This window comes from Globicephala melas, chromosome 21 (genome assembly GCF_963455315.2).
Source record: "Globicephala melas chromosome 21, mGloMel1.2, whole genome shotgun sequence".
NCBI lineage: Eukaryota > Metazoa > Chordata > Mammalia > Artiodactyla > Delphinidae > Globicephala > Globicephala melas.
Window position 1 is genome coordinate 32,294,466 of NC_083334.1, and position 20,996 is coordinate 32,315,461.

Below are 20,996 nucleotides of genomic sequence, written 5' to 3' on the forward strand. Positions count from 1 at the left end.
AGCACAGGGAACTATACTCAATATCTTATAATAAACTATCATGGGAGAGAGTGTAAAAAAAGAATATATATATGTATAACTAAATCACTTTGCTGTACACCTGAAACAAACACAACATTGTAAATCAACTATATTTCAATAAAAACTTATAAATAAATAAATAAATTTTTAAAACTCAAAAAGAAAAAGTGGCAGTGCTTAGATGGAGTTCCTACATGGGCTAAGCGTCAAATAAATAAGGCTTCATCATTAGTGGTTACAGCAGACTGGAGAGCTACTGACTGATTTTATGAGCACCTACTACGTGCAAGGCAGAATCTTGACAAGGAGTGCTGAATAAAGCAAAGTCCTCTCCCTTCGAGGTGCCTCCACTGTAGCAGGGAAGACAGACAGTAAGACACAGACGCATAGCAAGTCAGGCAACAGTAAGTACCATGGAGAAGAATAAGACAGGCTAAGGGGATGGAGGCTGCCTGGGATGCTCCAGAAAACCCTTCTTCTAACTCTTTGCCTTATGCCAGCACTGCAGACAAGGCTTCTCCTGTAGGAGTGAAATTTCCTTTATTCCTATCAGGAAGGCCAATGAGCCAGGGTTTGTGAGCGTCATAAGAACAGCAGAAACCTAAAGTAGTGAGGCTTTTCGCCCCTGGAGTTAGAGCTGGCCGTTCCCAGTGGAGCCCCATGTAGACCGGGCAATTCTAGGAATTCGGGAGAACAGAGGCTCTTGACTTGCGGGCCCCTCGTTCTCTTTTTATTGGGCTAACTGCTAAGCACGTAAGGTCGATGAGTGCATCCCAGAAAGTATGTTTTTTTCTTGCTATGGCCGCCATAATAAAATATTTTAATTTGATGTAAGTAATCTAGCAATAATTCTGGAAATTGGACACACGAGGCTGCTGTTAGTGTGTGTCTAATTACGGAGCCATTTATTCAAGCCAGTATCGACCATATGACACGTCGTGTGCTGGGTGTTGAGGGGCAGAGGCAGCCATGGGCTTCGCCACAGGTCGCTTAGCATCTACTACGACAGATAAGACGACTCTGCTATGCTCTACGGTCGGACACGGCTGAGCTGTGAGGGGATCGGGGTGACGACAGCGGACATTGCTTCAGGCCCTGGGGACAACTGTGTCTTCACAATGGCTTTCGAGCTGAGACATGACCCAACCAGCCCACCGCCATGTGCGAGAATGACACGGTCCCAGGCTGAGTCAGGGCCCCTGGCCCCTAGATGCCCTGTGCCGTGTGTGCTGAGACCACCACAGTCAGGGTGACAACCCTGTGAGCCTGGCGGGGGCAAGTCCCTGGGCTTCGCTCCCAACCTTCTCCCCCCTTATTCAGAGCCCCCTCGGGATTCTGCCTGGTCCCCTGCCTCAGCTTCCCCCCCAAGTCTCCCCGCTTCTGTCCCTGTGCCCCAAGTCGATTCTCCACACAGCAGCCAGGGCGATCTCTTAAATACCTAAGTTAGATGGAGTACCTTCCAGAGGCGTCCCATCACCCTTGAAGCAAAATCCAAATCCTCACCGAGGCCCGAAAGCCCTTCAAGATTCCGTGCCGGCAATTTCTCCCACCTCCCCGCCTACCATGCCTCCCTTCCATCCTTCCACTGCAGCCACACTGTTCTTGTTCTTCCCCAAACAAACCAAGCTCACCCCTGCCCCAGGACCTTAGCACATCCCCTCCTCCAGGAACACTCACCTCCAGAAAGCACATGGTTCTCCCTTACTTCTTTTTAAATCATCCCCTTAGAGAGGCCTGCCTTAACTACCCTCTAGATGAGGCCCCTTTCCCTCCCTCCTTCATGGGATGTCTCATTAGCTGATGTTATGTATGTTCCTTTTCTTGCTAACTCTCTGTCTCCTTCACCAGCGATAAATGTCGCGAGGGCACAGACTTTGTCTCTTTTGCCTATCTTGCTCAGTGCCTGATACCTGGCACAAACAAGGTGTTTAATAAATACGTGTGAAATGAGCCCCATGACGACACTGGGGGATTAGATTCAACACACCTCTCGGCCCTGTTCCCATGCGCCGACGCCCGCTTCCATGAGTGCTGAGTGGCTTCCAAATATCTCTCTGGGTTGGACCTCTTATCTGAGTCCCAGGCTCAAATACAGCAATTGCTTACTGCATATTTCACTGGATTCCTCAAAGACTCCCTAAGAGGATGCCCGCCCAGCCCTGCACACACCGAGGCTGCTCCCGCTTCTTCTGTCCGTGAGCAGTGCCAGCCTCCACGGCCCGCACAAGCCAGACACCCTTCAGCAGGGTCCCTGGAAGCCTCCTTCCCCTCTCCCAGCCCCTTCCAACTCACCCATCCCCATGGCCACGACCCTGACCCAGGCCCCCGACGTGTCTCTCCTGCACTACTGCTGTCATCTTATAACCCAGGGGTCCCCCACCCCCGGGCGCGGAGCACTACTGGTTGCACATACGCTCCCTGTCGCTCGCATTACCACCTGAACCGCCATCCGTGGAAAAACTGTCTTCCACGAAACCGGTCCCTGGTGCCAAAAAGGTTGGGGACCGCTGTTATAACTGGCTTCCCTGTATCCACCTGTGGGCCCTTCCACCTGTCGTGCTCACAGTGGCCACCTGCGGCCTTGTCACTCCTGTGCTTGAATCTGTGGTCGCTCCCCTCGGCTCTTAGGATAAAGAGCAGAATCCTTAACCAGATGCTCTACCAGGACACACGGATGCAGCTGTGCCGGCGTGCAAAGGCTGAAATCCCTCCATCCTTCTCGGTCAGTCCCCCACTCCTGCCGTTCTTGTCCCTCCCCAAGACCCTTCTCCTCACTCGGCAACCAGAGGGTCAACGTGGGGCTCGGCAGGAAACGGTGGCGCACACGTGCCCACACTTGTGATGCACACACACAGGGCTCGGGCCCTGGGGCACGCTGACCCAGTTGTTGGCCGCTGTTGACCATTGCCCCTGCCTCTCGGGTCCAGCACAGCCCTGAGGTCACCTCTCCGGCCTCATCGGGTCCCTGTTCTCTCCGCCTGCAGCCGTTCTGGCTGCCACTAAACTCTCCAGGCTTTTCTCTGCCTCTGGAATGTTCTTCCCTCCCCTCCCTCATTAACCCCATCTCACCCCTCAGCTCAGTATCTCCTGTTCTAGGAGTCTTCTCTGACCTCCAGCCCTACCCCACATCTTTCTTTTTTTTTTTTTTCCCCCCACATCTTTCTTACACATTCTCCTAACACCCCCTGCCTTTCCTCATGGCTCCTAACATAGTTTGGTCTGCAGACCCATTTGCGTGATTATTTGATTTAACGGCTCTCACAGCCAGTAGACTATAGTTCAGAGACGATGAGGATGATGGCTTTTTTCTTCTTTTAACCACTAATTTCCTAAAGCCCAGCTCTACACGTGAGGAGGTATCCAGGGAGACACTGGCTACCCGGGTCTGAAGGCGGAAAAATGCTTGGATCAATGAAAGACGCGGGTATTCATGGAAAGATACTGGCGTAGGCACACGTAGACATGTGTCCTTGCGTGTGGACTTGTTCTTTTCTATAACTATAATCATGGTGATCAAAATCAGTAGACATAATCTATGCAATAAGAAAGCTGCCCTGAATATTCAGATGTCTCTTAAATAAGCCTCTTTTTACACTGCTTAGCGTTATTATTTCTGAGGATGGCAAACAACTCCCATTCTTTCCACGAGACACACTCTTTGAAAGTGTGTTGCTTATATAAGCATCAGCATTTGCCATATTACTGCTATCATGGTCCACTGGCTCCAAAGAGTCAAGCAAAAGCAAATTCTCGAGCCACGACCCCAGGACAAGAGCCTGTTTTTATCTTCTCAAAACAGTGAACGCGCGCTTTAAAAAGAAGAAGCTCTCATCCCATAAGGAGGACGGGTCTGTGCGCATCACAGGGCAAGGGCGTTGCCTGGATGGTGTGCTGAGGTTCACCGAGGTTCAAGTTCTGGCCCCGCTGCGCCCCACCGTTCAGTCCTCTCCCCCCTCCCCCGCCCAACACACTCCACTCAGAGCAAAAGCCGAATCACCCGTCAACAACAGAAGGAGGTTCCAGCGATGCTGGCACTCCTGGGCGGGTCTGCAGCTCTGCCCCTGCGGCAGCACAAGACAAAGAGCAGCGGGGCCCAGATCTGGGGGAGGGCGTGAAGGAGCCGCGGGGCTAAACCAATAGGAGGGGCTGTGCACCAAGGGTAGCCCTCCTTTCGCACACCCGCCCCCCACATCATTTCCTCGCCTGCAGCAGTTAGCAGTTTCCTCTGGCGCTAAGCCCATCGTAAAGCGTGTCCATGAAGTGCAAATATTGCCTCATGCTCGTGGAGCCTGAGATGAACCGAGGAGGTGCCTTAGAGGAGCAACGGCAGAGGGACAGGCCACCCACACGCCGGGGCCTCACCACCAGCAGCCCGATCAGGACCGAGCCCCTCCCGGTGTCATCAGAATCTTCCAATTTCACACGGAAAATCAGCTCTGGCTCAGCGCTTAGGGACATGCAGTTGCCCCCACTTCTGCTAAGTGGCTCCTTTGAGAGCTGGCGTCTTAATCCTTGGAAGGCCTCTGAGGGGCTGGTGCGTCTCAAGTGGGCGCGCTGCGGACACTCAGCTGGGTTTCTGGGCCTGAACAAAGGAAGCCAGAACTCGCATCCCTGCCGCCCAGAGATGCATCCGCGGGTGTCCCCACGGGGCTGGGGGGTGGTTGGCGACACCGCAAGGACAACTCACACAGCCCCTCTCCTGAGCCCTCTGACCTCAGGACACTCCCGTGGCCCCCAGACTTCGCTCCTACTGTCTCTCCCCATGAAAGCAACGGGTCCAGAGTGTCAACCTCTCCAAAGGCGACCTTTAGGGCTGTACGTTTACTTAGAATCACCTCGAATGTCCTCAGGCCTGTGGACGCGCGCAGGCTGGGATATTTGGGTGGAGGGATGACAGAAGGGGGCTTTGCTTCTCCTCATCTAGTTTGCACCCCCAAGTCTGTCCACACGCCTGTCTCCCCTCTGAAGTTCACGGCCATGGCTGCTCCTTCGTATCACACACCTACTTGTTCCCCATCACACCACCCCCCCCGCCCCATCCTCTCTGATCTTCCAGCTGTGGATTTAGACCACAGAAGACCAACTGGATCCAAAAGGAGTCTTGGCACAGGGTATTGTACACCTTAAGTAGGATGAGGGCCAGGAAAGTGAGGCTGAGAGGCCGGGGCCAGAGGCACGCCGCCAGCGGAAAAGTTAAGCTGCATTCCTGGTATTTCCCCTGCTGGCTTGTAAAGGTCATCCAGTCCAGCACAACACGGATGGACCCTGAGGACACCGTGCTCCGTGAAATAAGCCAGCTACAAAAGACATACACTGCATGAGTCCACTGTTATGCGTGAGGTACCTGGAGCAATCAGATTCCTAGAGGCAGACAGGAGGTTGGTGGTCTCCAGGGGCTGGAGAGGAGGGAAGGGCGAGCTGCTGTTTAATGGGTGCAGAGTCTCAGTTTTATGAGATGAAAAGAGCCCTGGGGATGGAGTGTGGTGACATCCATGGATGTACTTAAGGCCACTGAACTGTACACTTACAAACGCTTAAGATGGTCGATTCTATGTTATGTGCTTTTCACCACAATTAAGAACAATTTTTTTAATGGTTAAGATGATTTTTTAAGAAGTCACAATTGGTAACTTTCTTCTCAATCAGAAACGGAATCAGCTGTGTACGTGAACAACTGGCAGAAACAAACAAACACAACAAAAGTCATCCATCCACGGCCCTAGCCACACCCCTGTCCTCCTCCTTGGGAGTAAGATGCTCTCTATTCAGTCAGTGCCTAGATTTCTGGCCCCAAACCTGACTCTCTGTCTTCCGATCCATCCCGCACACTTTCAGTCCCCTCCCCCTCTCCAAACCAAGCCCTGTCACTCAGCACCAGAAACATCCAGAGAAGCCCTTTCAGCCGCACTAGTTCTCAGTCTCTGTCAGCATAGGACAGAGCAAGTCCTCAGCACTGTTTCCTTCTCAGCCCAGCAGCACACCCACAAAGCCCGCTGGTGGACAAAGGAGATGAATGTCACCACTGACACAGCATCCTTCAAAGGCCCTTCCTCCAGCCCACTTTCAAAGGCCACAAATTTTAAGACTGAGCAGGGACCAGCCAGAGACTTCTAAGGGGAGAGGCCGCAGGGGATGGAGCCGGGTGCAGCCCACACTGTTCGGGCACCAGCGCTTCTCTATGGGGCCCTGGGCCGCTGCAGGGCCACAAACTCCCGCCCTGCTGAAGGTTAGGGCCTTCAGCAGGGCGGGAGCCCCGAGGGATGTTTGAGGCCACTGGGAAAAGGTGAACAGAGGCAGATTCAAGCCTTCAGGAAAGGGCACCAGGCAAGAGCCGCTCTTCAGAGACCACATGCCTGCCTGCACCCTGCATCTCACTTACCTGATTACAGGTGTTAATGTCTACCCCGTTCCGCAGGTGGTCCAAAGCTTTGTCCAAGTTACCTGATCTTGCTGCCCTCAGAAAGCTGGTAGCAGCATCGGCCTGTGAGGAGAAAGAGAAGCTGTGAGTGGGTCTGTGTGACACAGATCTCACGATCCATTCAAGCCCAGAGCTGTGAAAAAGGGCCAAGGTCACGGCGGCAGCCAGCACACCCTCCCGTTCAGGTGCCCACCATGGTCCCCAGGCGCGTACGGGCCTGGAGCCCCTGGACAGACCGCTCTCCGCCCACGTGCGGGGCAGCCTTTAGAGCTCAGCCTCCCTTCCTGTTGGTGTTTTTATGAGCAAGCGATCTTGGCTAGGACCCGGGAGGGGCCGGCCTTCGAGAGGGTTCCCATTCCACCAGTGACCGCTCAGCAGGCCTGGCGTCTCACTGCCTCGATGCCTCCACGGGCTCCGCCCTCCTCCTGAGGAGCCCAAAGCGCACTGCCCGGCCCCACCCACTGAGTCACAGCTGGAGGGACCACAGGAACCACACGCAAGCTCTTCAGTGCTATTCTGTGGTTTTGTTTTTAAGTAAACAGCGCGTAGCCCTTACTACGTGCCCAGAACCATTATCGGCACTTGGCATATAATACGTATCAACACACACACACAGAGATGCATTTCGTCATTTAAAATATCCCCAAGAGGTAAGTACTATTGCCGTCCCTATTTTACAGATGAGGGAACGGAGGCCCAGAGAGCCCAAGTGACTTGTGCAGGTTCACACAGCAGGGAAGAGGCACAGCAGGCGGTCTGGCTCTGCCACCTGAGCCGGCAGGTGCCCCTCGCCAGTTTTCCTGAATGACAGTAAAGCACTTGGGGTCTGTATGCTGAGGCTCAGACACCTACAGGCACATCCAGACCCTGCCCAGGACATTGGTTTGTATTAGAGATGAATGAGAGCTGGGGGAATGGAAGACAACTGCAGGGGCTCCGAGCAGCTCCCCTGCGTCTAGGGGGGCCCTACAGTCTGCAGGTACCTCTGCTCCTGTGTTCTTATCTGTAAGCCAGGGAGGGAGGGGGACAAGGCCTGGCTGTGAAGCTGAGAGGAAATATTATACATGACTATAATTATTACATCAGCACAAGCGCGGAGCACGGTGCTCGCACACGGTGTGCACTCTGGGTGAGTTTAACAGGTGAGAACTGTCAGGTGACAAGCCACGTGTGAAGTGGGGGGAGGTTGGGGTTGGGGGGCTTATGCCGTTCCTCCAGAAGATCCACCCAGGGGTGCTCTGTCTCCTTCCAAGCTCCCCTCCTCCAAGAACGTGCTGTAGTGGGCTGAACCGTGGCCCCCCAAGATACGCCTGCACCCTAACCCCTGGAGCCTCTGAATGTGACCTTACTTGCAAAAAGCGTCTTCGCAGATGTAATTATGTTATGGGTCTTGAGATGAGATTGTCCTAGATTACCTAGGTTGGCCCTAAATCCAGTGATAAGTGTCCTTACAAAAGACAGAAGAACACAGTCACACACACACACACACATACACACACACACACGAGAGGTCGGAGTGAAGCGGCCACGAGCCAAGGAAGCTGGCAAGCAGCAGAAGCTAGAAGCTAGAAGCGGTCAAGAGCAGTCTGCCCTGGAGCCTCCGGAGGGAGCGTGGCTCTGCTAACACCCTGACTCAGACCTCTGGCCTCCGGACTGTGAGAGAAGATACTTCTCCCGTTTTAAGCCACCAGGTTTGTGGTACCCTGTTAGAGCAGTCACAGGGATGACGGTCCCTAAACCTGTTAGATTCAAAGTCTACAGCCGACAATCTCAGCGTCCTACAATGAAACCAAAGCAGGCCTGCACACCTTCACCAATTAAACAGTTAATCCAGGGCAGGAAAGATTCTCCAGCTTTACAGATCTTCACACCGGAGGGCTGCCCCGTGCCCCCGTCCCTGCCACCTCAGGCGAGGATTAATCTGTTGGTTCCTCATGAGCTGGATTCCCAGAAAAATCAGGCTCAAGGTTCAGTCCCTCTGAAAATGTCTGTCTGTGCCTGCTGGTTCAGAAAGCCTGTCTGGACTCAGCTGTCTGGAAAAAAATATAGTACATTATTTCCCCAAAATGAGAGTATTAGAGAGAGACACATCTCCCACTTGTCCAAACCACAATCATAGGATGTGGGATGAAAACCTAAGCATGGTGGATACAAATAGAGGTAACACCAACTAAGGACACTGTCACTATTCAAAGCATTGAATCTAGGAAGCAAAGGAGAATATTTATGACAGACAGACAAGCAGATACACGGAGGGCTGGGGAAGCCCAATCTGGATGAGGTGAAGAAGGCTCAATAGTTTCTGTTGTGTCTAATTGAACCATGAAATTATAATACTAATATCAATCAGTTCTATCTTTCAATCCTGATCACAACCCGTGAGGCAGGTGTAATTATTATGTCCATTTTAGAGGTGACAAAACTGAGGTCTGGAGAGGTTAATAACACGCCCAAGTTCTGTGTTAGTTAACACTCAGGGATTCAGCCCAGGACTCCCTGAATCAAGCCAAAACCTGCCTACTGCCCTTGACCCCGAGGTGCATTCTCAGCGATTTCAAACCTGAGGGTGACCGGAAACCCATGACAGGTGTAGGGGCTGGGAGGGCCCCCATGCCTTTCCCAATTAAACAGTGAATCTATGGCAGAGAAAGGGTCCCTGGCAGGTCCCGGCTCTGACCCTGACCTGCTGCGTTGAGGCCAAGACAGGCCTCTAGGAAGGAATCATCCAGTCCCAGGCCTTCCCTTCCCTGATGATAAAACTGATGGTAAAAATAAAGTGACCGGCTAAGGTCACCTAGATAGTTAGAGGTGAAGTTCAATTGCTAAGGCTTTTTCATTTTCTTTTCAGTCTTCTCTGGGCATAGAGTCGTCAGGACCCAGGTAGGATCCTCAGGGTATCTTACAGGTGGATTATAGGTAATAACGGTGTCATTCCACTGTGTACCCCCCAGTTTTAATTCTACAACTTATTTCCTGAGGTCCTGTTTCAAGTCCAGAATCCTGCTAGGGCAAAGAGAGAGAGTAAAAATCCTGAATATAGGTCTCTGCCCTCGTGACTTGACAAGCAAAGTGATAGAGTTAGAAAGTGATCTATTCCACAGGCATGCAGTGGGCACCTCCTGGGTGCCAGAGAATACTTCAGCTGCAGAGCAAATGGCCCTCTTTGGAATATGAGACCCACTCTTGCCATCTTGTTCTGCTGAATCTCTAACTCAGTTTCCTGCAACTTAATGACCTGTCCTAGGTGCCGTTTCCTGGTGCGTCTAGGAACAGCCTGTAACCCAGTAGGGCAGAAAGAGAGTCAAAAGAATCCAATATGCTCCATTCAGAATATTTACCTGAGTAAATACCAACCAGAAAAACAACAATAATGACAAAATACGAACCAGACTATCTCAGCGCTAGGATAAATTGGACCAGAGTCCCCGGCCCTCCCTGAGCGCCCCGTCCCTGCAGGGCAGCCTCAGAGAGGCCTCTCTGTGTGGAGAGACCAGAGGAGCTAAAGAAAGCCGCTCGTTGCGTCCAGAAAAATCAGTCCACGATGGCCCTGAACCCTGTACCGCCACCGAGAGCTGTCACCCCTCTGAGCACCCACACCAAGGCTGCCCACTTGCGCCTTTGCCCCTTCCTCATCTTGAGCTTTATTTTAACCTAATTTTCCCCTTGAGGAAACTGCCGGCACTGAGGGGAGGAGGGGGTCGCACACATCTCATTGCATACCCCGCCCACATCCCTACAGATTAACCCACGTGATGTCCCCGAACTTCTTTTCACAATGAAACAAGTCACCTTTATAAAGCCCTTCCTGTGTGTTAAGCCCTCTGCACCAACGACTTCACTGGCTCCTCCCAATAATCCCCAGAGGCAGGTACTTTCATTGTCTCCTCTTCACAGATGAGGTAAATGGGTCACAGAGACGTTAAGCATCTTGTCCGAGGTCACACAGCGAATCCTGGCTGGGCAGGAATCTAAGTAGTGCTTCCTCACTAGCCATGTTCTAGTGCCCAGAGATTCCACTCCAGTTCAGCTCTGGCCGGAGAGAGCCTTCCGCCTCTCAGCACTCAGAGGCTGTGCCCACTTCAGCCCTCGCTTCAGGAGGAAGGAAGCAGAGGGGAAAGGAAGGGAATGGAATTCCTCTTGGGACTCAAGTTCTCATCAGGGCTGCTCGTCAGAAAAGGGAGGTGAACCCTTGGTTACCTGAGATGCCCGACTATTATTAAACTTGCACTTCCTGAGTGGGGCAGATACGAATATAGCAATAGGTAAGTAGCAGAGGGGACTCCAGTGTCCGGGGAGGGAGCGCCGGAAGCAGGGAGCTAAATGTCAGCAAGTCTGCACCCAGGGGCAGGGGAGGCTGCCGAAACACCGGAGCCAGGTGGAGTCTAGGTTTAGACCAGGTGGGAGAACCCAGGGCCTCCTCACGCCTTCTCTGGGGCTTGAGATGGCCTCAGTTTTCCCAGAACAAATCATGACTGACTTTTTCAAGGTCTCCCAGTGCAAAATCTCACCTCAAAAGATGAATGGAAACTGAGCTCTCATTAATTTCTGTAAACAGTGATAAGACAGTATCTCCTTCCCAAAGGGTCTTGCTTGGGCAAAAGGCAGAGTCACTGTCAGAACTCCCAGTAGAGGTTCTGGACCTTTTCCTGAGGGGCTGCAGCACATCCGGAAGACCAAGTACAGCAGGCGGCGTTTGGCCTGTATATGGGAGGTGCCCTTCACATCTGAGAGTGTCTTCATACTCAGCGCCCGGGTGCTCCTTGGAGCCCAGGCCGGGCCTCCAAGAAAGAACAGGCAGTGCCCGCCCGCACACACCTGTGTGGCCCCTGCATTAGGCTACTGACGACAGAGAAACAGAAGTGAACCCTGGGCCCCAGTGTGCGCTTTCATTAGGTTTCTTTCATTTTTCTTTCCAGAAAGTTGTGCTATTAAAGGTGTCACTGAGGAAACGAGATGCGTAAGCCAGACTCCCAGGTCCTCTTATGACCTCTCCGCACAAGTACAAGGCCTTGGGGAAAACCCCGTCCGTTCCTGCGCTCTTCCAGCCTCACGCTGGGAGGCTGGGTGATGCAGGATGTGAGAAAAGCCACAGTGGACCCTGACGTTGGACAGACCTGGCGTGAAGCCCCGCTCCGCCACTTGATGCTGTGCCTCGCACAAGTTCCCAGACCTCAATTCCATTAATAAAATGGGGACGGTGCACAGCTCGCCGGGGGGTCCCCCGGCTCCCTCTCACCCCCATTCATTTCCCGCTGACTCTGGACCTCTGGGCGCTCGTGTTTCTAAGGTCTAGGGCTCAGGCGTGCCGCGGGCGCCCGAGGCGGCCCTTCTCCGGCCAAGGCCAAGGCCGGGGCATCCCCGCAGGTCCGAGTTGGTCCCCGCGAGGGGCGGCCGGTCGCCCCGCACCGCAGAGTCAGCCCCGCGGGACTGTCCTCCAGGCACCTCCGCGCGCCCGCCCGGCCGCCCGGCCACGGGTCCGGCCGCCTCCCGACACCAGCCCCTCCGCGGCGGCGGCCTCCAGGCCAGAGGAATTTTCCTCTGGATCCCGCTAGAAGCCTCGGCGCCCGCGGACGTGAGGCAACAGTAGGGCGGCTGTCGCGCGTCCTCGCCCGCGCCCGCGCCGGGAAAGTTGGTGGCCGGCGCCCGACGAGCCCGCGGCAGGGGGCGCGGCGGCAGGGACCCCGCCCGGCGCGGGCCGGCCTGGCACTCACCGCGGCGTCTGGACCCGACCTGCGCGGTCGCGCTGCCATCGTCCGGCGCCGGCGCGGAAATCCGAGGCCGCGGCCGGCTCCCCTCCCCCGTTATCTGCTCGGCTGCGCGCGGAGCGCCAGCAAGTTAAGCGGCATCAGGCTAAAAATACAGGCGCCCGCCGCTCGCCTCGGCTCGGCTGGGCTCCGGCGCGCGTACCCTGGCGCCCGCCCGCCCGCCAGCCGCTAGTGGGGCCTCTTCATTTCCTCCTCATCCTCGCGTCTGACGCGAAAGGTAACGCGGAGCGATCTCCGGAGACGAGGCCCCTGCGGCCGAGCCCCGCGGCGCGGGCGCGTGGAGGGCCGCGTTCTGCGGCGGCAGGCGGGAGGCGCACACGTCCAGGCGAGGTGAGGAGCTCCACGCTGCATGGCGCTCCCGCCCTGCCTCTTGTCTCCCCGACCGCCCGGGTGAGTGGGCCCCGGGGCCGGCGGAGACGGCCAGGACGAGCTCAGCAGAGGCTATTTATGCCCCATCACCGATCTGCATGTTTCCAGCTCTTGCAGCGTGTCCTGAGATGCCAGCTCATCAGCCTCTTCCAGCTGCTGCCGGGAGCCGCGAGGCGGAGTGAAGCTGAGACGCGGATCTGTTACTACGTCTCCCTCATCCCCCCAGTCTGACGCTGTTTTAGGGAATGTCACCCAAGGCCGGAGGAAGCTCCCAGATTCTGCTCCGGGACCACCCTCACCTTTTCGTGTGGTCATTTCGGGGACAGATGTCAAGAGCATGTGTGTGTTGGGGGGGGCGGTGACACCAGGGATTACGCTGAGTGATGAGCAATGGCCAGCAGAAGCAGTGACAGAGATTGTCACAGCCGCTGGCGATACTGCTTGTCCCAACCTGGATGTTCTGTATCATGAGCCCAGCTTCATGCTCTCTTCAAATAGCAGTTTAGACACGGCACCAAATGCTCTTTTCCCACCCCTCCTGCCCCGAAGCATGGGGGGCACCGGACAGCTGTGTGTTTGGGAAGAATTAACCCACTGAGTACCTATTAGGTGAAGGACATACTGCGTTACCTCATTTAACCGTCGCAGGCGCCTCTTGAGGTAGAAGATGCTATTGTAGTTGTGTGGATGGAGAAGCTGAGCCCAGGGAGGTTAAGGTCAGGACCAAGGTTACTACCAGTAAACAGAGGGGCCAGCTGACCCAAAGCCCTTCCATTAGCAACACTGACAAGATCCCCAGCCCAAGTGTGCCCAGTGCCAGGAGGGGACAACACGCGGGATACCCTGAGGTTAGAAAAAACGGAGTGTTTTCCACGGTAAGGTGCTCTTGTAAATTGGTGGAGCCACTGTGGAAAACAGTATGGAGGTTCCTCAGAAAACTAAAAATAGGACTACCATATGATCCAGCAATTTCACTCCTGGCTGTTTATCCAAAAAAACAAAAACACCAATTTGCATGCACCTCAGTGTTCATAGCAGCACTATTTACAATAGCCAAGACGTGGAAGCAACCTAAGTGTCCAATCAACAGAGGAATGGATACAGAAGATGTGGTACATAGATACAATGGAATATTACTCAGCCATGAAAAAGAATGAAATTTTACCATTGGCAACAACATGGATGGACCTGGAGGGTATTATGTTTAGTGAAACTGAGTCAGACAGAGAAGGACAAACACTATGCTTTTTCACTTATATGTGGAAACGGAACCGTAAAACAAATGAATATTAACAGAACAGAAATAGATTTACAGATACAGAAAACTAGTGCTTACCAGTGGGGAGAGGGGTGAGGGAAGGGCAAGATAGGGGAAGGGAATTAAGAGGTACAAACTACTGGGTATAATATAAATAAGATATGAGGTTGTAATGTACAGCACAGGGAATATAGCCGATATTTTATAATAACTTTAAATGGAGTATAATCTATAAAAATATTAAATCACTATGCTGTACACCTGAAACTAAAAACTAATATAATATTATAAACTACCTCTACTTCAAGTAAAAGAAAAAAAGTAAGGTGCTCTTCAAATCCATTCGACAATTAGGGGAACGTCCCAAATAAATGGAATAAATAAAGATCAAGAGAGAAGGACAGGATGTTGCCGAAAAAGAGTGATCTGAAGTGTATAATGCAACTAACCTCTCCCATGTGGATGAAAACACTGGAATTTGAAGACAGCGGCATCAGAATTTTCCAGGCCTGAGACCCTCAACACCATCAGAGGACAGGCAACCTCTGCAAGGTGGAAAACGCCACACCCCTGTACCAAAGGCAGGTGTCTGGCTGGGGGAGTCACCACGGCCCCTTCTCCGAGCACAAAAATGCACACATTTTAAAGACACGGGTCACCCTCCAGGTCTCTTGCTCTGTGCTTCTTAAAACTGCCTCTCAGATTTGCTAAAAGCCTCCACATAGAGAGCTTCAATTAATAAATTATGGTTACTGGAACAGCCCTGATCATAGCCCAGTGCAGGATCTCAAGGGATTCCAAAGCACTGTTCCAACATTAATATTTAGAGAGAGAGAAATGCCCTACTCAAATGGCAGATGAACAATATGAACAATATAACAGTTTCAAAAGCACTAATTCAATTGACTCACACGATGGACTGAAAAATAGACCATTTTTAACAGCCGTGTTGAAGTGTAACCAACACACTGTAAACTGCATATTTAAAATGTACCATTTAGTAAGTTTATATATATATATATATATAAAAACATCTCTACAATCAAGACAATGTACCTCCAAAATCACCTCCAAAAGTTTCCTTCTGCCCCTTTGTAGCCCCTCCCGTTGGTCCCTACCCTTGCCAGCACTTGGTACAGTTAGCCTTAATTTAGACATTCTAATAGATGTGTAGGAGTATTTCATTGTCGTTTTGATTCGCATTGCCTCATAACTAATGAGGCTGAACATCTTTTCAGGGGCCGACTTGCCATCCACATAACTTCTTTGGTGATGTATCTGTTCAAATCTTTTGCCGATTTTTAAATTGGGTTGTTTGTTTTCTGATTACTGAATTTTGAGGGTTCTTTCTAGACAGCACATCTATTTTAAAGGTGAGATGAACTGAGATCTTACACGTAAAGGGAAATGTTCAAAGTTAAATAGCAAAAATTCCCAGCCCAATTCTGATACCCAGGTAGTATAACTCCTAAGCCCCGGGTTCTTTATACCATAATTGCTATGGCTTATATACAATCACAAAGAAAAAGGATGAACTAGTCATAGTGGACCAGAAGCTGAATACAACCCATGGTACTGCTGAGAGAATGGGAGAGGGACTGAGGTATTATCAGAGGACTTGAGTACTCAGGACTGCCAAAAATTCCGTTTGTTTTTTTTTGGCCGCGTTGGGTCTTGGTTGCTGCGCGCGGGTTTTCTCTAGTTGCGGCGAGTGGGGGCTACTCTTCGTTGCGGTGCGCGGGCTTCTCATTGCAGTGGTTTCTCTTGTTGCGGAGCACGAGCTCTAGGCAAGCGGGCTTCAGTAGTTGTGACACGTGGGCTCAGTAGTTGTGGCTCGCAGGCTCTATAGTGCAGGCTCACTAGTTGTGGTGCAAGGGCTCAGTTGCTCCGCAAGGACTGCCAAGAATTCTTGACTCTGGCTGTGACCTCAGTAGGGTTGAGGTTTTGCAACTTAGATACGCAGAGTCGGACAAAGCCCAAGAGGAGAAGAAGGAAGCAACTTCAGGCACGTTACCCAGTAAGGCCTGAGGTTAAAGGACCTGGGGAGATCGACATTAAAGAAGAGAAGGCTCAAGGAGATAGCCCTTAAGATGTAAACCCCTCCAGCACTAGAGTCTGGGTCTCAGATTGGGACTACTTCTATGGTACCCCTTTCCAGGTGCCATAACCACCATGATTCAATTATAAGCTTCCTACAGGTAGAGGCAGCTTGGTTCACGTGTCCTGTATTCCCAGTCCCTCTGCTTCACTTTTCCCACCTGCTCCCCTATGTGACTAGCACAGACCTGGGCAGTGGTGCTGACTGCTGTATGAACATTTCCTCAGGTCATAAGGAAACTGTAAATCATGGGGTTACATTGATGTGGAGAAGGTTTAGATCAGAAAGAAAGAATTTTCTCCAGTGGTAAGGGATGTGACTTAACAGAACTCATTATTCAGAAAGAGCTGAATCTTTGCTGGGGATCTTCGGGGTAGCAGAGAAACGTAACTCATCATTTGATATGGTGTAGAGAAGCGCAGGATAAACTAGATGACTTGGAAGGGTTTCTTTGGGCTCTAGGGATTCAGAAAGATAAGCCCTTATTTTTTTTTACCATTAATTGACTGTCCCTCCTCAACCCTCCATCACTCCCATACCCTTCGACAACTGCTCCTTGCCTGTTTCCTAATTTTTTTCGTACCTTAGGGCTGCACTTTTATTACAGGTATTTAGTGTGCCCGGGAGATTGCCTGTGAGAATCACTGAAACCAAAGCAAACAACCAAGGCAAAGGACCAGAAAGGAATTGATGGGCTAAAGAAAAAGACGAGGGGTGCTTGGTAAGGACCCCTTGTTCTATCTTCCAGGTTCATGGCGTGTGCAGTTTTTTTCCATCGTGCTAAATATTTTACCAGCTGTCTCTGCAGTTCCTCACAGACAAGCGTAATGAGGTGCTGGAGGCTATGGCCGTGGAGTTCTTTCCTCCAGGCTATATCAGCTACATCAGGAGGAGACAGTGTGGGGAGAAGAAAGGGATGCAGCATGCAGAACCCCCGGATGGAGTGGGAGCCTGGCACGGCTCCGGGGCCCCCCTGCCACGAACTCCCCCGTGAATTTCTGGCTCTTCCAGAAACTGGGAGGATGATGCTTCTTGCTCAAAAGCCTGAAGCAAAGGATCCCAGGTGTGCGGGGCTCTCAGATGAACCCCAGGATGCTTTGGGGGAACAGAGCTTCAGGCGGCAGCCAGCCTGCACCCAGGCTGGCTCCTCTCTACAGCGACGTCAAAGCTGAGATTCAGGGCAGACCCGGGATTCCAGAGACGGGCCACCTGGCACCTCATGCCCCGAGCAGTGACCACTTCTCTCCCCCTGCAGGGCACTGGAGGGCAGAGGGCCTCCTGCTTCTCTCATTTTAATCCTCTGCAGTCAAGTCAGACTTGGGCCTCACTGAATTGCAACGTCATCATTTGCTTTTCCGGGCATCCTTAAAATACTCACAATTAGCGGGCCGCCAACAGTCGAGCTGTGTAACTTCTGATAAAGGGAAGTAACTTTTCTGAGCATGGGCTTCCTCATCAGTGACATGAAAATAACCTTCTCCTGTCCCCCACCCCCAGGTATTGTGAGGATTATGTAAAAATGCCCAGCACCACTGCGGGCGCGTAGTAGGTCCTCAGTAAACGACAGGGATGCTTTTTTGTCCTCCGCCCCTCCCTTCCTTCACCAAAGCTTGGGTCAAAGGTTAACTCCCGCCTCCCGCTCCGAGGTAGGGGGTGTGACTGATTTTGCTTCTACGCTGGAAAATTAGGGCCCCGTCACCGCTTCTGCAAGGTCGGAACACTCACGGCGGGATGCAGGCCCCCAGGCACCCCCAGCACGCTGCTGGAGCCACTGGACCTCTTGGGCTTTCTTTCACTGCATCATTTTCAATTTCCATTGTCTCTGCAGTGGAGAACCAATTCTCAGGGTGCGTGTACAGCTGAAGCCTTGCTCCCGAGCCCAGCCCGGGTCCACAGCTCCTCCCCTGCTGACAAGGCTCGCTTTGCCCCCCGCCATTCTATCTGCGTCGCCCCGCGCGCGCTCAGGGAGTTGCCCCGGCCCCCCGAGTCTCTGTACGAGGCCGATAAGGGCGCGCGCCAGGAGCCCCGCCCTTTCCACAGAAAGGCTGGCTGGCTTATCACCACCTGGGGCAGCGGTTAACCACCCGGGGAGTCTGCGAACCACCTAGAGCATCGCCGGGCGGGGCCGGGGGAAATGTCTTTCGTCGTATGTGCCCTATGGCACCCTCCTGCCCTAACCCCCTCCGCAGTTAATTAGGAAGGAACTTCACAGGATAGATGCTCCAGCTGGCGTGTTGAATGAACCAAGAAATCCGGTGTGACTCCTCCAGACCTTTGATAGTGAGAGAGGAGAGAGAGGCGAGGGAAGAGAGCCTGGCTTGTTTCTCCGTTTAACGCTGTGTGGTGAGCTCCGCGCCAGTTCAGCTGGCGCAAGGATCCCGAGAGCGGCGCCTATTTAGGGAAGTGATCGCAGCCGGGTATCGGGTGCCACGGTGCTGGCACTGGGCTCTGTCGTGTTCCTCTTAAGAGGGTTCGCAGGCCCGAAATCTATTTTTAAACCTATGAGAAGGTGCTACATGGATTCCACGGAGGGCCAGCGTTAAACCCGAGATCACACCGGGGAGACGGGGAGAGTGCAGCTGGATCTCGGATTTTCTGCTCACGTACACACAGGGCTTCCCCTTAGCCCTGGGACCAGACAGATACTGACGGTCCATCGAAAGGATCTCTTTAGTTGCAGGCCCCTCTTGGACGTGACCTTGTGGAATTTGACTCTTGACCATGAACGCTTGAGCTACTCGCTGGGACTATGTTTCAGTATTGAGATTTTAAAAATATACCCCCCGCCCTGTGAAAAATCAACATGCCTTTTTATGTGTCTGTCATCTCTCTTTTGATTTTCAAATCAGGAACAGAAACCCGCACATTCCACCCGCCCCCCAGCACTGCACGCCCACAGTCAAGTTTGCCGATGCAAGCAAAGCCTGACCTCTGCAGGGGTCTCTGTGCCCACCCCCCGCCCTGGAAATCTCGTCCCTGTGCTGAAGAGAAGGGTGGGAAGGGGGCTCGAAGGGCGAGTCTGCAGGGCACGGGATTATTCTCCCAATAGTGAGAAGCCAACAGGCACCAAACTTCAGTTTCTCATCAAATAACCAGATGAAGGGAACACAATGTTTTATGTACAATAACAGGTTGCAGCTTCAGTATCCATTCCTCTTTTTGGATAAGAAGTAGACCTGGAATTCCTAAGGCACAAACTGCCCTGAGAACAAGCACCTGCTTCTGCTGAGCAGTTCTGGGACCACCCGGGACCGCCAGACAGGGCAGTTAGGATGCGATGAGGCGTCTTCTCCTGTGCATCTCAGACTCCCCATGCCCAGCACAGAAGCCACTCTCAGTAAGTGTCTCAACTGAATGGGAGCTGCAGCCAGGCCGGCTCAAAACGAGTGTTAGCACGATCCTGGCCACACACCAGAGGCTCAGTAAACGTTAGCCAAATTGCAATCTGAACTGATTGATTCCGATTTGTAACTGTCACGTCAGTGAAAAAAAGATCAGATGTCCAGGGCTGTTTGACAGACTGTTCATTTCCCCATAAGCCATGATGGTCCCTGCGGATATAGCCTTGGAACCACTGTCGTTTCCTAGGTGGGGAGGTTACGATCCTAGGTGGACTGGGCTGCAGGCAAGGATCCCAGACCGCAGCCCGCACCTCCCAGCTCTCACCCACAGCCTCCATGAGCTGCCAGCCCAGGCCCCACAGAGCAGCTCCGTCTCCTCACTCCCGGGACAACGGGGCAGACAGGTCTGCAGGAGTTCATACCTCTCTGCGGAGGCTGGGAAGGTGGTGAGCTTTCATGAGAGGCATCAGTATCCTGCCAAGAGCATCCCCCGTCGTCAGGTGCACTGGTCCACGTCGGACCATCATGCTTCGCTTTCCCCACAGTGTGAGGCGCTGGCTACGTTCAGAACTGACGCTTCAGAACATGTTGCCTCACTGCTGATTGCGGAGCCCAGACGCGGGGCGGAAATTACACACATTTTGGAAAACGTGTGTGAGACGCTATGCGCTGCCGGGATGGTCCCGTTGACTGAACTATGCCCGCCCAGTGCTTCCACACCTCACGGAACCTGCCCCTGTAGCCTGCTGGCATGGGGAGAAGAGTGTGATAACTGGAGAAAATGCACAACTACACTCACCTCTCACTTGCACATGCTAAGATGGAAACCCCTTTTTTTCTTTCAGATTGCCCAGTGGGCTTGCGTATTGGCAATGAAACCCATGGTTCCAGAGTTTCTGAAGGATGCTCAAGTGTCCATTCAGACAGCCCTGCATGGCCACCCAGTAGATCCTTTATTTGAACAGTTCTCCCTAAAGGGACAGAGCCAGGATGGGTGGTGGCCCACTGCCAGCCACCTGGAGACTTTCCTGAAGAGTTCCAGAGGGGCCCCAAGTTTGTCCAGCCTGTGTAGCAAGGCTTTCCCAGATTGGCAGAGGTGCCCTTGGGACATCCACTAGGAACTGGGGCCTGGGAAGATGATGCTGGGTGACCCCTTCCATGCCCTGTGGCCCATAATACTTTACTGTAGTGACAATGCAATACAGATGAAAGGGCAGAAGAAGGAAACGATTTGAAAATAATAATAGCTGAAATGTACAAGCCAGGCACCATTCTAAGCAATTTAGATGTCTTAACACCTTTAATCCTCAACAACCACCCTATGAGGTAGCTTATTGTCCCCATTTTACAGAAGAAAGAGTGAAGGCACAAAGACATTAAATAATTTACCCAAAGTCACCAGAGAGTCCTAGGATGCTTGGGGTGGTGTGTGGAGCAGAGTGAAGGTGGTTGCCCCGGCTTTTGCTTGATTACATGAGCCTAAGGTATTTTTAGGGTATGTGAGAAACGTGAAGTTCAATGTTCTCCAGAAAGAATTGCTCAGCCTTGGAAATTTGAGTGCAACTAGGGCCTCTCTATTAATTTGGCCATTCTCTCTGGTCAGAAAAGACCCCAGCCACTGCTCCAAGGCATGTTCAATGCAGAAATGTTAGACCACTGTTTCTATGAACCCAGGCCCTAAAGTGTTATTTGTTTTGTTTTGTTTTTAACTGAAATATAGTTGATT

At 52.5% G+C, this 20,996-nt stretch overlaps 1 protein-coding gene across 7 annotated transcripts in view; it reads right to left on the reverse strand.

Moving 5' to 3' along the window:
- ANK1 (ankyrin 1) overlaps positions 1-20,996 on the reverse strand; it is a 211,294-nt gene that overhangs the window by 83,633 nt on the left and 106,665 nt on the right. For 6 of the 7 annotated variants that reach the window (XM_060291464.1, XM_060291463.1, XM_060291461.1 and 3 more), the window contains exon 2: positions 6,401-6,502. In XM_060291464.1, coding sequence (XP_060147447.1) covers positions 6,401-6,502 — 102 coding nt within the window. Of the gene's footprint in view, positions 1-6,400; positions 6,503-12,150; positions 12,736-20,996 lie in introns of those variants that run through there. The other variant, XM_060291460.1, reaches the window with a different exon arrangement.